This window comes from Peromyscus eremicus, chromosome 18 (genome assembly GCF_949786415.1).
Source record: "Peromyscus eremicus chromosome 18, PerEre_H2_v1, whole genome shotgun sequence".
Classification (NCBI taxonomy): Eukaryota; Metazoa; Chordata; class Mammalia; order Rodentia; family Cricetidae; genus Peromyscus; species Peromyscus eremicus.
Window position 1 is genome coordinate 45,006,993 of NC_081434.1, and position 13,738 is coordinate 45,020,730.

At 46.4% G+C, this 13,738-nt stretch overlaps 1 protein-coding gene across 1 annotated transcript in view; it reads right to left on the reverse strand.

Annotated features, from left to right (window-relative positions):
* Window positions 1–9,976, reverse strand: part of Tcp11l2 (t-complex 11 like 2) — a 34,976-nt gene extending 25,000 nt beyond the window's left edge. Inside the window, exons 1-3 of the mRNA XM_059245586.1 lie at window positions 9,817–9,976; window positions 2,617–2,783; window positions 154–289 (exon numbers count right to left, since the gene is read on the reverse strand). Of these exons, the coding sequence (XP_059101569.1) occupies window positions 154–289; window positions 2,617–2,773 (293 nt within the window). The 5' untranslated portion in view covers window positions 2,774–2,783; window positions 9,817–9,976. The remainder of the gene's footprint in view (window positions 1–153; window positions 290–2,616; window positions 2,784–9,816) is intronic.
* Window positions 9,977–13,738: the final 3,762 nt, after the last annotated feature.

Here is a 13,738-nt window from a genome sequence, read left to right on the forward strand (position 1 = left end):
AGGAAGCACTCACAAGAATCAATGCATTCCCACTGAACTCTTCGCTACATTTAATCACACAGACACACACACACACACACACACACACACACACACACACACACACACACAAATCTTTAGCATCCTTCACATACACACAGGATTCCAGGTTACCTGTTCTCTGGGAGGGCGTTTTGCTTCAACTGGAAGTTCTCGTTCACAGCTATTTCATGAGCAAGAGTCATGTCTGATAAGTTCTTCGCAGCAGCCATCACGTCATCGAACGTCACACCCCCGGGAGGGCTTGTTGCTGAAAGGAAAGCGAAGTCAGCTAATGCAGTAGGAGAGAAGCTGACATCCAATGCCCCCAGTGCCAGGCAGGCTCTTTGTCAGGTAAGTATGACGGTTCTACAAGTCAGAGAACATACACTAAAGGAAGGGGGGCTTGGCAAAGATTTCAAATATGGAAGCACTCCCTCTGCAGCTTTAGTTTCCATATTTATAATGAATTTTCAAATGTTCCTGAGACAAACTCCCTAATATAGGCCTATTATAACTTTTAAAAACTTAAACCAGTTTCTTTTCCATGTTTATTGATACATGTGTTTACATGTACTAACAGTAGCTTGACAGAGGAGGCTGCGTACTTCCTCACTGTATATACAGTTTAGTGTAAGGCTGAAGTTCATTCCCATTTCTGCCATTTGTTAGTTCATTTGACTTCACTGACACATACATTAGCCTCTTAACAGGCTCTCTCTGAGGCAATTAATTAAGACAATTAAGTTCTTTCTTTTTAGTTTTTTCATGACAGGGTTTCTCTGTGTAGCACTGGCCATCCTGGATCTCGCTCTGTAGACCACAGGCTGGTCTTGAACTCAGAGTTTCACCTGCCTCTGCCTCCTGAGTGCTGGGATTAAAGGTGTGCACCACCACTGTTGAGCAATTTAAGTAAGAGCATAGGAGGAACTCAATACATAATTAAATCATAACAAAATATATTTGAGAGGGTAAATTATCTACTCAATAGGAAAATAGTAAAGAATTAGAGTTATTTCTAGATATTATACTAAGAAATTGTTCTAATAAATCAAGTTTACAAAATCACTGTTGGAAAAAAAATCTCAGCTTCAGTTAATTAAAAGTCATGACCTCAAATAAAGGCACAGATAGGCAATACTTTCCGTTTGTTGTAATTGTTTGTTTTAGGGGAGGAAGGGAGAGGAAGTGCTTAAGTGGAGGAAGATGAGAAAGATGTTGCCTGGGAACTGGCAAAATCCTTCTTCAGAATGGCTGGGTACCATGATATAAGATGTAGAGACTCTGGACATGGTGTCAAGAATGAGAAAAGATGCAGAAGTGCATGGCTGCTGTGGATTCTCTACCTCAAGATTCTCCTTAAAAACTTCTGTAGTCTTTGATCCAATCATCCAGTGATATCCAGAAAGTCTCAGTGCATCAGGATGCTCATAAAACCCCATTTATAAAAGAGCAACACAAGGTAGAAAATGACTGTCCAATGGCAAATCAATAAACACGTATAAATGTCTATTACTCTATGACATAGTAGGTGGTCATGAGGACAGTGTTTATCATGAGTATGTATGTGTTTGGGTTACAATACTAAGGAGAGTCCACATCAGTGTGAAGGATGATGGTCTGGCAAAGTGCTGGCAGCTGTCTGTCATGTTTGGGTGACCTGCAGGCAATCTCTTCTTTTCTCTATACTATAGATTTTCCAAGTTTTAAAGCTAGAAATGTAAAAATTGAAATAAATAAAACTAATTGTTTTGAAGTGGGCATCTAATCATATTGAACATCAGTTGCTTTTTCCTACCTTAGCTTTGCTAGTTTTAGATGTTCTGTACTTTGTAGACAAAATGCTACTTCAAAACTTAAAAAAACAAAAGGCAAAGTCAAGTAGTTCATACCTGTATCTGTAGCCCTGGTGGCGGGGGTGGGGGGGGTGGGGGGGGAGGTGTTGAGGAGGAAAGTGTCACAGGTTCAAAGCCAGCCTGGGCTACAGAGTGAAATCTTGTGGAAGGAAGGGGAAGGAAAAAAAGAGCCTGCTTGACACACGTCCTGTGTCCACAGACCGGGGGTGGGGGTGGGGTGGGGGGGTGTTTGTCTCCCCAGTGACAGCCGTTCTTCTGGCTCTCTCACAACCCACAGTGTAGTAATTCTCCTGTGGGTTGATCTGGGGGGATTTGCACAACAGTGTTTAAAATCAGCAGGGAAACTCTCTTTAGATTATTTCACTTCCTGTCCACCCTTCCGGAAAGGCAAATTTCCTTCGATGTGAAACAGAAAAGACTAATGTGGCTTTATCATAATCTGCACAAGATAATCTCAAGAAGGGGTGTTGCCACCATTTGGGAGGCAAAACAGACAGGGCTGGGGATGGGGATTTAGCTTCATGCTCAAACCAAACAGGTTAGAGACAAGGCTCAACATAAAATGAGCAAGCTACAGGCTTATTCCTAAGAACACACGCAGACTGCTACAGTGCCTTCGACACGCTATTCTGGTGGCTCTAGAAAGGAGGGGGAAGATCTGCTCACAACACTTCTGAGTTTTCAAAACCATCATGCATTGCCAGCACCCCTGCCGCCCCCTGCCTTGCTCCCTGTTGCTCACAGGCAGGAGAGCTGGATTTGCTGGAGAAATCGCTGGTGAAGCTCTGCCTGGAACACTCATAGTCACTGAGCGAAGCCATGCTTTCGGAGAACCGAGAAGACTCTGAATCACTCTGCTGGTCCTCGTTCACACACTGCTTCTCATCATTCAAAGGCATCTTGTTTCACCTTGGGTATGGAGAAAGAGAGAAAGAGGGAAGGGGGTAGGGAGGGAGGGAAGGAGGGAGGGAGGGAGGGAGAAGGGAAGAGAGAGAGAGAAAGAGAGAGTGGAGGGGGAGAGATGGGGGGGGGCGTGAGAGAGACAGAGACAGAGACAGAGAGAACCTGCCCAGACAGAGAAACCCTGAATCAACATGGTTTCCAACATGCTTTTTCCAACATGGATAATATAATGCCCACAGGTGTGACAGTATAGGGGGAACAAAAGTCCCCAAGAAATTACTTCCCCCTTCCCTCAGCACCCTGACCAAGACTGTTGCAAGATCATCAAGACTTCCTTCCATATCCAGTGCAAATGTGGAGCAGCTCTAAGTGATGACAAATCCTTTTAAAATGCACACAGAGCGCAGATGCTCTCTCCTGGGTTGGTGTGGTAAGGCTCTGTGGGCTCCTCGGCAGACTCCTTATTCTGTTCTGGGGAAGTCACTTAACCACCGGACTCTGTGGGAAAGCAAGGCTCAAAGACTGACCTTCCAGGCCTTGGTCAAGACTGAAGAGGATTAAGTGCATCACAGGGCTTCTTCACACAGCACGCAAATATAGTTACTATTCTTACGGCTTTGTTTTTTTTTTTTTTTTTTTTTTTTTTTGGTTTTTCGAGACAGGGTTTCTCGGTGTAGCTTTGCGCCTTTCCTGGGACTCACTTGGTAGTCCAGGCTGGCCTCGAACTCACAGAGATCCGCCTGGCTCTGCCTCCCCAGTGCTGGGATTAAAGGCGTGCGCCACCACCGCCCGGCACGGCTTTGTTTTAAATAAATTAGGTTTAGCTGATGAGATGGCTTGGGTAAGGGCACTTGCTGCCAAGCCCAATGACCTGAGTTCAGTCCCTGCAATCCACATGATAGAAGGACATAACCAATTCCACAAACTGTCCTCTGACCTCCACAAGTGCTGTGAGCATGAATGTACCTATACACATACACAGGATAAATTTAAAGAATGAAACTTAAAAAGAAAATAAGGATGCTCAACACACTCTTGGTACCTCTGTGAGCCTCTCAAGGGAATGAAAGACTGAAGAGACTTCCTGGGCTACAAGGTCTCTCCATTTCCATATGAACTGTCCCAGCATGAAGACCAAGACCTGTTTGTTTGGTTTGTACCTAACAATTCACAAAGCAGCTAGCACACCTAGGAACATAAACAGACTCAGAGGGACAAGATTTACTGCACCGTGGAACCAGCCCCTAGACGGTAAGTCAAATAGAGCATCCCAAGGAAGGGGACAGGCCTAGCACAATCGAGAAAGACTATGGCATATGAATGCCAGCCCTGGGCCCATAACACCAGCCAGGGCTATGAGGAAATCAGCCTTGATAGGAACATGGTATCATTGACACCAAAAGGGAAATTTTGCCCAAGGGAGAAGGCACTTCCAACCTGGATAGGCAACTAAAATAGAGTTCACTTCAGTGAGGGATGGGAGACTTTTCACAAATGCCAAAAAAAAGGAGAAGCCATTAACAATGTATAATATGACTGGGAATGCCTCTACAATTTCTTAAATGAATCTATCTGTTCATATTTACAGAGTACCTACTGTGCACCAGGCACTGGGAAAAGTAACTGAAAAAAATAGACATTGTCCTATTCTCAAGTATGGTTACATAAAGCTGTGTGTGCCATATGGAAACAAGGTATTGCTGAGAAGCATAAGAAAAAAGGGGGGAGGGTCAGGACTAAAGGGTACAGAGGAGATATCCAGACGTCATTATGAGATATAGGGCAAACTGCATCTCTTGGGTGCTGACAGGAACAAGGATGAGCCTGGGAATGGGGGCGGGGGTCGTGAAAAGGAAAGAGCATTTCCACCTGGTCTCAACCAAAACTTTCTTCAGTCTTGACACTCACAGAGATACACATTGGCTCAGGTCAAAACTTGAGCAGCCAGAGAATTGTGAATTGCTTCTGCAGATAGAAAGGCACTGAGTAGTGGGGAATTGCCACTTGGAAGCATTCACCCTATCTTAGAATCCTAAAGCTGACTACCATAGACATAGGCTATAAAATAGTCCCAAACTCTTGGCTCTTCAGTGGTAAGTTCTTCTGTCCCGTGAACACTGGTTTTTACCTGAGCATTTACTACACTGTCCTGGGGGGAGGCAGGGAGGGACAGGAGAGAATGAGCTGCTGTCACTCTCTGCCAACAGTTCACTCCCCATTGCTGGCACTACTTGAAAATGCTTCATTCCCAGGAAGCCTCCCTCTGTCCTCCACCACATGGCACTCTGCTCAGCAGCTCTGTAGCAGTCTCCTTCATCTCCACAAAAGGACTTGATGATGGGCCAGTGAATACAGACGTCTGTGTACCAGGCATGAGGAACTGAATTCAAGTCCCCAAAGCCCAGATTAAAAACCTGTAATCCTATGACTACGGGGAGGGATAGCAGGACTTCTGGGGCTTGCTGGCCTCCACCTAGCTCCAAGTGCAGTGGGAGACCCTGTCTCAAGGAACTGGGTGGGGACAAAGCAGGCTTTCAACATGCTCTCCCCAAAAGCATGTGCAGCTATCTTCCTGCAGTGACGGGTTTTGAGTCTCCTTGGTAAGGGAGACACAGAGCCTCATCCAGCACCAAGTTCACGACAAATATTCAGGGTCAGCTACATCACAGTCACCGGATCCTATTTGGAACAGATTCAAGGAGAGCATCTGCAAACGGACAGTCCTACACATTCACATGCCTGCTGCTGCCAAGTGCAGCCCTAGAGCAGAGACACTACCATCTATCCCAGCTTCTTTACTGAATCCAAATCCCAGGTCTTGTCATGCCTGGGCTGGCTCCTGCTTTCTCTACCATAGTGGCCTTACACCAACAGGGTATTTCAGTAAAAATGAATAAAAGCTTTCATCTATGGGAATTTATGAACCGGTTCATTTTATATTCCAGCTGGACAGCACATTCGGTAGGTGCTAAAATTACCTGAACAAGGAAGTCAGGTACAAGACTTAAAAAGTAAGAAGCACAAGGTTAAGAGCTAGAACCCAGTCTGTCACCAGCTTACTGTGTGACTTCATGCACAGCTGTTTTCTCGGGGGCAGGGGGCCATGAGGTAGGCTAATTCCAGATTCTTTCAGTCAGAAATTGGTAAGATGCTCCTCAAAACCAGAGTTCCATGAAACAGCATGAGATGTTTTAAAGAAAGCAAACATACAGCAAGCATGTTTAATTGTATGCAACTAAGTTTTGTGTCAACCTGTCACTGGAGGTAGAATCTGAGGCACTCAGCTATAATGGAAAATTGAAAAGTATCACACTGTTAGAAGCTCTTTAGTGGGCAGAAGCATCCGTGTTACAACCGGGACTTACTGTATCCAAGCAGAAGCTTGTCTTTGAAGCAAGGCGCTCACCACTTTGTTAAGAGTTGTCTATTTTGTATGTAGGTAAACCCCAAATGCCTAACATGTGGAGCTGGAGTGCAACTTCACCTGGTGACTAAGGAGAGGGTGCCGGGACAGTGTCGGACACAGACAACAGGACACGGGTCTGTCAAATCACCTTGGACATTAAGACAGGAGAACAAAATCATGTTTCCCCTACAGAAAAACAAGTCTGGCAGTGACCCTAGGACAGAACTACACGCTTTTCTGAAATATGAAACTATCAAATGGCCTGTCCCAGTGAGAGAGATCTCTGCAGGCGCCCTCATACTAATCCTTCCCTTCCTCCATCTTGAGTTTCCACATGGGTCCTCTGGGACAATCAACTCAACCGAGAAGACATTGAGGGTAACTAGACTGCTTCAACTATTTCAGATTCTTAGGCTGGTGATAATAAAGCCATTTGTTTCAAAGAAGCACACTGCTTTTCCTACTGAAAAACTTAGATCCACCTCGCTGGCCACCAAAGCAACTCCCAGTTAAATCAAGCGATCCGGCAGGAACACCAACCTGAGGACTCACTGGCCAAAGGTAAAGACAGACGATACCTCCAAACAAAGTTTCCAACATTATTACAACGGGTCACTATTTGAAGAAACTGCAGATTTTATGTATCATTACATTCTTTTCTAACATTCAGCATCATGCCACTCCTTCTCAGGACCAGTCAGCAGATAAAGATTTATTGCTGAATTAAATACATTGATGAGTAATGACAGTTTACTGCTAACATTTTAGAGACAAAGAAATAGATACAGGAACCTAAAGGAGCCAGCCATGTGTCTCACCACAGAGGATAGGGTTATTAATTTGTTATTAATAACAATTAAGAATTAAGAATCAGTTATTAGCCGGGCGGTGGTGGCGCACGCCTTTAATCCCAGCACTTGGGAGGCAGAGCCAGGCGGATCTCTGTGAGTTCGAGGCCAGCCTGGACTACCAAGTGAGTTCCAGGAAAGGCGCAAAGCTACACAGAGAAACCCTGTCTCGAAAAACCAAAAAAAAAAAAAAAAAAAAAAAAGAATCAGTTATTAATTTGTGATTCTTCAGTTTATATTTGACTTTATGTCCTTATTTCCTTTCTACAGAAAACTATTTCTATAAATAACCTGTACTGGCGCAGGATTATAAAAAGACACTGCACTGACATACATGTCCCTGAAGCAGTAAGAACAATGCTAGCCAAGTGAATATCCTCATATGAACAAATCTGGCACCATGTCTACTCATAAAACAACTGGAGTTTTCAATCTGTCCTGCCTGGATCCCATTGCTCATCAAGAAGTCACTTAATGTAGTTAGTTTAACAGTCTGCATTTCTGTCTTCCCAGTAACTTTTAAAATGGATGTAGAAAAGGAAGTATTTCCTTTTCCAGTCTCCAGTTCCTATCTCCACACAATTCAAAGGCTAGTGAAGCCTCAAAGTCCCAGGAGCCTAAAGAGCATGCGCATTGTACCGCTATCCTCTTCAGACCCTCACCAATACTAGAGAGTAAGTTACAACCAACAGTTATGGACGATTAGCATGATCTCAATAATACTCTGTGGGTGCTTGAAAGAACTGGTTTCCTCAAATCTGCATCATAACTGTGTTATGTAGGTGTTACTCTTGTTTAAAATAAGAACTTATGGGTCAGAGAGACAGAATTACTCCCCCAAAGGTTTACAGCAGAGCAGAGGCTCAGCTCAAGCCACAGCAGGCTGGGGCCCTGGAGCCCACACATTCTACTGCTCCAGGGCGGCTGGAGGAAATCAGTGTGCTGCTCATTCTTTCCATTCCCTCTCTGCCAAATTGATCTGTCTATCATCACATGGACACTTGCACATGTGGAAGCAAGATGACCTTATCCTGGGACAGCTGTTCAAGCTCTATACCGTGAAGGACATCACTGAAAGAGATCATTCAGCACAGTAACATTCAACCACCCAACTATAGTGACGAAAGCCCTCTACTAGAGTGCCATTCCTTATGTCCTGCAAAATCCTTGTTAAAACCCAGGCACTACCCAAGGGTTAACTGCTTACAGCTAGCCAAGTCATAAACATTTTGAAGGAAACTGTTCAGGTTATCCAACAGGGCCCTGAAGAATGAAATCCGTGCAGTTAAGGCTAGGTTGTGGAAAAAAGAGATGTCAAGAGACATTTAGTAGCTACCCTCCTTCAAGACCATACTGAAGTCAGGCACAAGGCATCCACGGGACAGTGTTGGAGCCCACTACATTTCCTAGTGGCTGTACCCAGCAGGACTGCATAAAAGGTTGATCGGGCCAGCGGTGGTGGCACACGACTTTAATCCCAGCACTCGGGAGGCAGAGGCAGGCGGATCTTTGTGAGTTTAAGGCCAGCCTGGTCTACAGAGCGAGATCCAGGAAAGGCGCAAAGCTACAAAGAGAAACCCTGTCTCGAAAAACCAAAAAAAAAAAAAAAAAAAAGGTTGATTGGACCACGGGCCTGAGTATCAGGTGTTTCTAAGGGTCTGTACTTGATGGTAACTGGCAAGGGGGAGGTCTTTTGCTCCACCCGTTGGCATTGTTATAAATAGACTTTTGGACTAAAGTTCAGGGCCGGTGGATAAGGATCAAGGCCCACCCGAGTCTATCTTGTGTTTTCTCTCTGTTTCTCTCCCCTCTCTTTCTAACTAAGTCTCTTATCCCTCATTCCTCAAGAGGCCCTAGTGAAAATAATGGTGGGAGCTGGCCTGCAACAGGACAGGGGGAGAGGGTGGGACACAACACTGAGCTCTGATGAAAAAAAATGCAGATGCTAGAAAATTTCCATCTTCTACCAAATGGCGCTTCAGCACCGGCCCAGAGCAAAGAAAAACCATAGGACTGAGGGAAAGTCCCTGCAACAATACTGGTCCTCATCAAATCCGAGCCTACAGAGAGCTAGACAAAAGCCAACAAGCCGGCCACTGTCTACAAGGCAGTGCCCATGATCCACAAGTCACGTGTCATTACAGCACCAGGGAAGGTTTCTAGGCACTTTTCATCCTGGAAAGCACTCTCTGCCCATCCCGGCTGCCTAGTTAAACACACTCCAGGGGCCTCATGTTAGCTGCCTGTACACATGACTGGGTCTTCAGCCCTGGGCCACCTCAAGTGGGGGCAATGTATGAAATCCAAGGAGACAGGAAGAAAAGGCGGGTAGGCAGGGAGCCTCCTAGCTCAGGAACCAGCCTAAGAACCTCATTATCAGTTGGCATAGGAAAACCAAGACCTCTGAGCTGGACACCCTGAGTGCTGAGGGGCTCTCTAGGGACAAGGGCAAGTTGGTTTCTTCACATTAAGGTACCAAGACAACGATGAGAGAGTATATTTCACTTCAGTCATAGGGGGAACCGCTCTTAAGTGTTTCCTCTCCTCTTCTTGTATTGTAGTTTAACAGACACTTCTTTGTTGACTAGATTTTTGCATTAAAACACATGATCTGAGCTTCATGTGGTCGGGGGTGGACAGAACCCACAGTCCTGTACATGCCAAGAAAGTTCTTTCCCATAAAACTACATTCCCAGTCATCTTTAAAGGAAACGTCACGTCGTTGCGAAATCGCTCGTTTTAATGGAAGTTTTTCCTCCCCTACTAACGTAAAAACACACGTAACTGTGTCATCCACGTGCCACCAAATCTCGCTGCTATGTGTTGTGGTGCCACCCTGAGCACAAAATCATCCTTGAGAAGGCAAGCGTCTGACCCAGATGTGACCTGAGCTGGCCTCCTGGACCGTCAAGTCCAACGGAAGTCCCCGGAGTCCCGCCCGCTCGCCCACGTTCCCCGCTCGCCCCTCCCTCCAGCAGCACCACGTTTCCTGTCAAAACAAACGCTTGGGGGAGGGGACTGCCGGGACAGAGCCCAGCGCCCGAGAAACCCGGCAACCAGCGGCAAACACAGGCCGCGGCCCGGCTCGGCCCGGCCCGACCACGGCTCAGCCCAACTCTCCAGGGCCGGGGGAGCGGGCACCGCCGCACCGGGAGCCCGGAGCGCCTCGCGCCCGGAGCGCAGCCGCTGGCACGCACCCAAAGGGATGTCATCGCGGCCCAGCGCCCCGGCCCCGCCTGGGCGCCACCGCCACCGCGCCCCCGGGGGTCCAATGCCCCGACCTGGGATGGCACAAGGAGTCCTCCCGCCGCCCTGAGGGGAGGCGGTCCCCTCAGATCCCACGGCCCCTCCCCTGGGATGGGTACGCACCCCTGGATCCCGCGCAGAGGCTTGAGGAAGGCTGGGTGACCAGGGTCGCGGGGCTCTGCGTATCCCCTCACCCAGCACCGCACACCCGGGGGCACTGACCGGCCTGTCAACTCCGGAGCCTCCCTGCAGCCCCACGCGGTATTTAAAGGGTCCCGAGGTACTCCCTGGGCGAGACCATCCGTGAAGGAACTGGAGGGGGACGAGGGCGCCGCGGCTCGGGGATCCAGAGGATCCAGTCAGAGCGGAGATCGCTGAACCCTTAGAGTGTGTCTACAAAAACTGACCTTCCTCAGGCTTGCATCGCGAGGGCCGGGGACGATTCGGATTGAAAGCCGTTTGGGCACGGGAAGACCGACTCCCCCGTGCTCACAGGTGGTACGATCCGAGCCTGCCGGGGGCGGGGCGAGGAGTGTACACGGAACTGGGGCAGCCTATGGCCAGGAGTGTCCTGGCCGTGCTGGGGCCTAAAGCGTTGGGGGCGGGGCCTAATGTCTAGGGGCGGGGCCACTGCTAAGGGCCCCGCCGGGGAGCAGGTGGAGCCCCCAAATCCTGTTTCTTTTAGTTCGCCGGTTGGCTAGATGCTGGCTAGCTCCAACGGAGCGGACAAACTTGTAGTGCCCGCTCGCTCTATGCTGTGAAAGCTGGATGTCCAACTTCACACTGTCCACACACACGGGGTCGAGGAAGCCAACAGCATTCCAAACTGGCTGTCCCACGCACATCAGCGACCAATCGCGTCATCCACAGGTGTCTACATTTTACTCATAAACACGGGTCCTGATTTGCCCCTTGAATCAAGTGATTGGCTTCTAGGAGCCACACCTACCCAAGTTCTCGAAGGCTTCGCATGCATGCATGCAAAGATAAGGTGGTGTACTTCTAAGTAAGGGCTTTTTGGCAGCGCTTATCTTGGGGAGAAGTTTCGACCTGGGTTACTGTAAATACGTGCTGGGAGGGGCTCTGTGTGGTCAGGCTTACTAAGCATAACTTCTTGTGAGTTTGCTTTTGGATGTAAAGAAACGGTCCTCCCCTCAGCACAGAGAACCACTATTTTACTAGGTGCAGATCGGCATTACTTGTGGTATTCATAAAAATAAATAAATCGGTATTCATATAAATAAATAAATAAATGTTTTGTAAGCTGAAATATTTCTGTTTAGGACTGAAATCATATCTAAATTGTGGAGGCAAATTGGCCACCATCATTCTAGAGAGAAGAAAAACAAAAGCAGGCAATATTTTAAAACAAGATAGAAAGACAGTTGTACAGTGTGGGTGACCAACTGACTTTGACACTTCTTTTAAAGCTCAAACATGTAACTGTCACAGACACAAGGGAGCAATTGTTCGTCAAAGCGGGTGAGTCAATTTTCAGCCTGTTGTGGGGTGAGAATCTTGAAGTGGAATGGAGTAGGGTACTAACATCAGGAGCCAAGCCAGGAAGAGAAAAGATACAGGAAACAAATCTTCTGTCACTTTAATTTAAATAACTTGTTATTCTTAAGCCTGTTGGAGAATTTCTGACCGGCTGCTGTCTTGCCTGATTGCCTGGGTTGTGCTGTTAAATAGAAGGCAGTTTCTCTCTCTCTCTCTCTCTCTCTCTCTCTCTCTCTCTCTCTCTCTCTCTCTCTCTCTCTCTCTCTCACACACACACACACACACACACACACACACACACACACACCGCCCTCCCCCAAAAAGCTTTGTATCACAGATCAAACCATAAAGTCCTTGCTGCTGAGGTTATGTTCATGACTTTCTTGGAGCAAATATCTGAGAAGGAAACCATTTTAGCAAGTAAAATAATTAAAACTTTATTTGAAGAAATCTTATAATTGCACCTAATGTGGGGTTTGTATTTGTTTATTTGAGACAGGGCCTTGCTATGTATCCTGGGCTGGCCACAAACTTCTGGTTTTTCTGCCTCAGCCTCTGGAATGCTGTGTTTACAAGCATGTACCATAACAGCCAGCTTTGAACCTCATATTTGTAAATTACCTGCTTTGAACCATTAGGAAGACTCATGGTAATAGCTTTGTTTTTCCCCAAAGTACAATTTGTTTTAGAGATTACACATTTTATCTTTGGAAAAACAAACAAAAACATCAACTAAAAACAGATCAAGATTTTTGCTTGAATGCCCATACTTCCTTTTTTACACCTCTGAAAAGATTTTAGTCCCCACCCACTTATTGGTGGTAGTGGTGGGGTCCTTTTTGTGAGTTGTTTTTTTTTTTTTTCTAATACTGCTAGGGGCCAGAAGCCATGAACAAACAACTAGCTAAGTCCTGAACCTCTGAAATCTGAGTTCTAAGTTACAATGAATTCTTGGGGGGAAAAATCAAAAAATCAAAAAACCATTATTATAATAGAGACCTGTAACTCTCTCAACCAGTTTGCTGATGGAGTTGGTGTAACACACCACAGCTGGTTGGGGCGGAATTTGGAGAAGGGGTAGAAACCCCAAAGAATGACGAAACATGGTCAGTGATTCAGCCCCATTTTCCTCTGCAGGTGTTGTGAGGTTTCTCTTCTGAGGTTGAACTGCCTTCCAAGCTTCTCAGTTTTTCTCAGTTTCCTGGGGCTGCTACCTATGCATTTGCGCAAGAATCTATTCTTGAAGACTAAAGCCCACCATCACCACTCACTTGGTTTAATGTCCCATTTCAGCAATCTTGACATTCCTAACACTTCCTGAACAAGGGGTTCATGCGTTTTCATTTTGCACTGAACTCCATAAGTCGTGTACCTGGTTCTGGTCTCCCCACAAAGAATATGAGTTCTGCTTTCCAGTCCTGTGGAGTGATCCTAGGGTCTTGCATGCATGCTAAGCAAGTGCTCTACCCCAGACCTGAACCCAAGATCTTCATTTTTTGTATTTTATTTCTGATATAGGGTCTTGCTAGGTTTTCGAGGCTGGCCTTGAACATGCTCTGTGGTCCAGAAAGACCTTGAACTTGCTATCTTCCTGCCTCAGAGTCTAGTGTTTACATGACCACCTCCATCCTTAACCTGCTTCCGCAATGCAAATCTACTATTTCATCCAGCAGTCAGTTGAAGAAATCTATTTCTATTTCAGTACTGGAGGGAAGACCAACCAAACAAAAACCCAGCAGCTGTGTGTGTCTGGGGTTTTATAATAGGTCATTTAAGCCATTTCTAAGGAAAATTTTGGCCGTATGTCCTCACTTTTGTAGACTTATGTAAGATGTGATTTCATTATAAGAAGAAGAAAAGCTAAATGGACCCAGATCTCTTTTTTGTCCCTTATCCATCTTAAGGGACAGGAGAACAAGTCAACAACTGAGGGGACACGTGATTGAGAGCAGAGGGGAGAA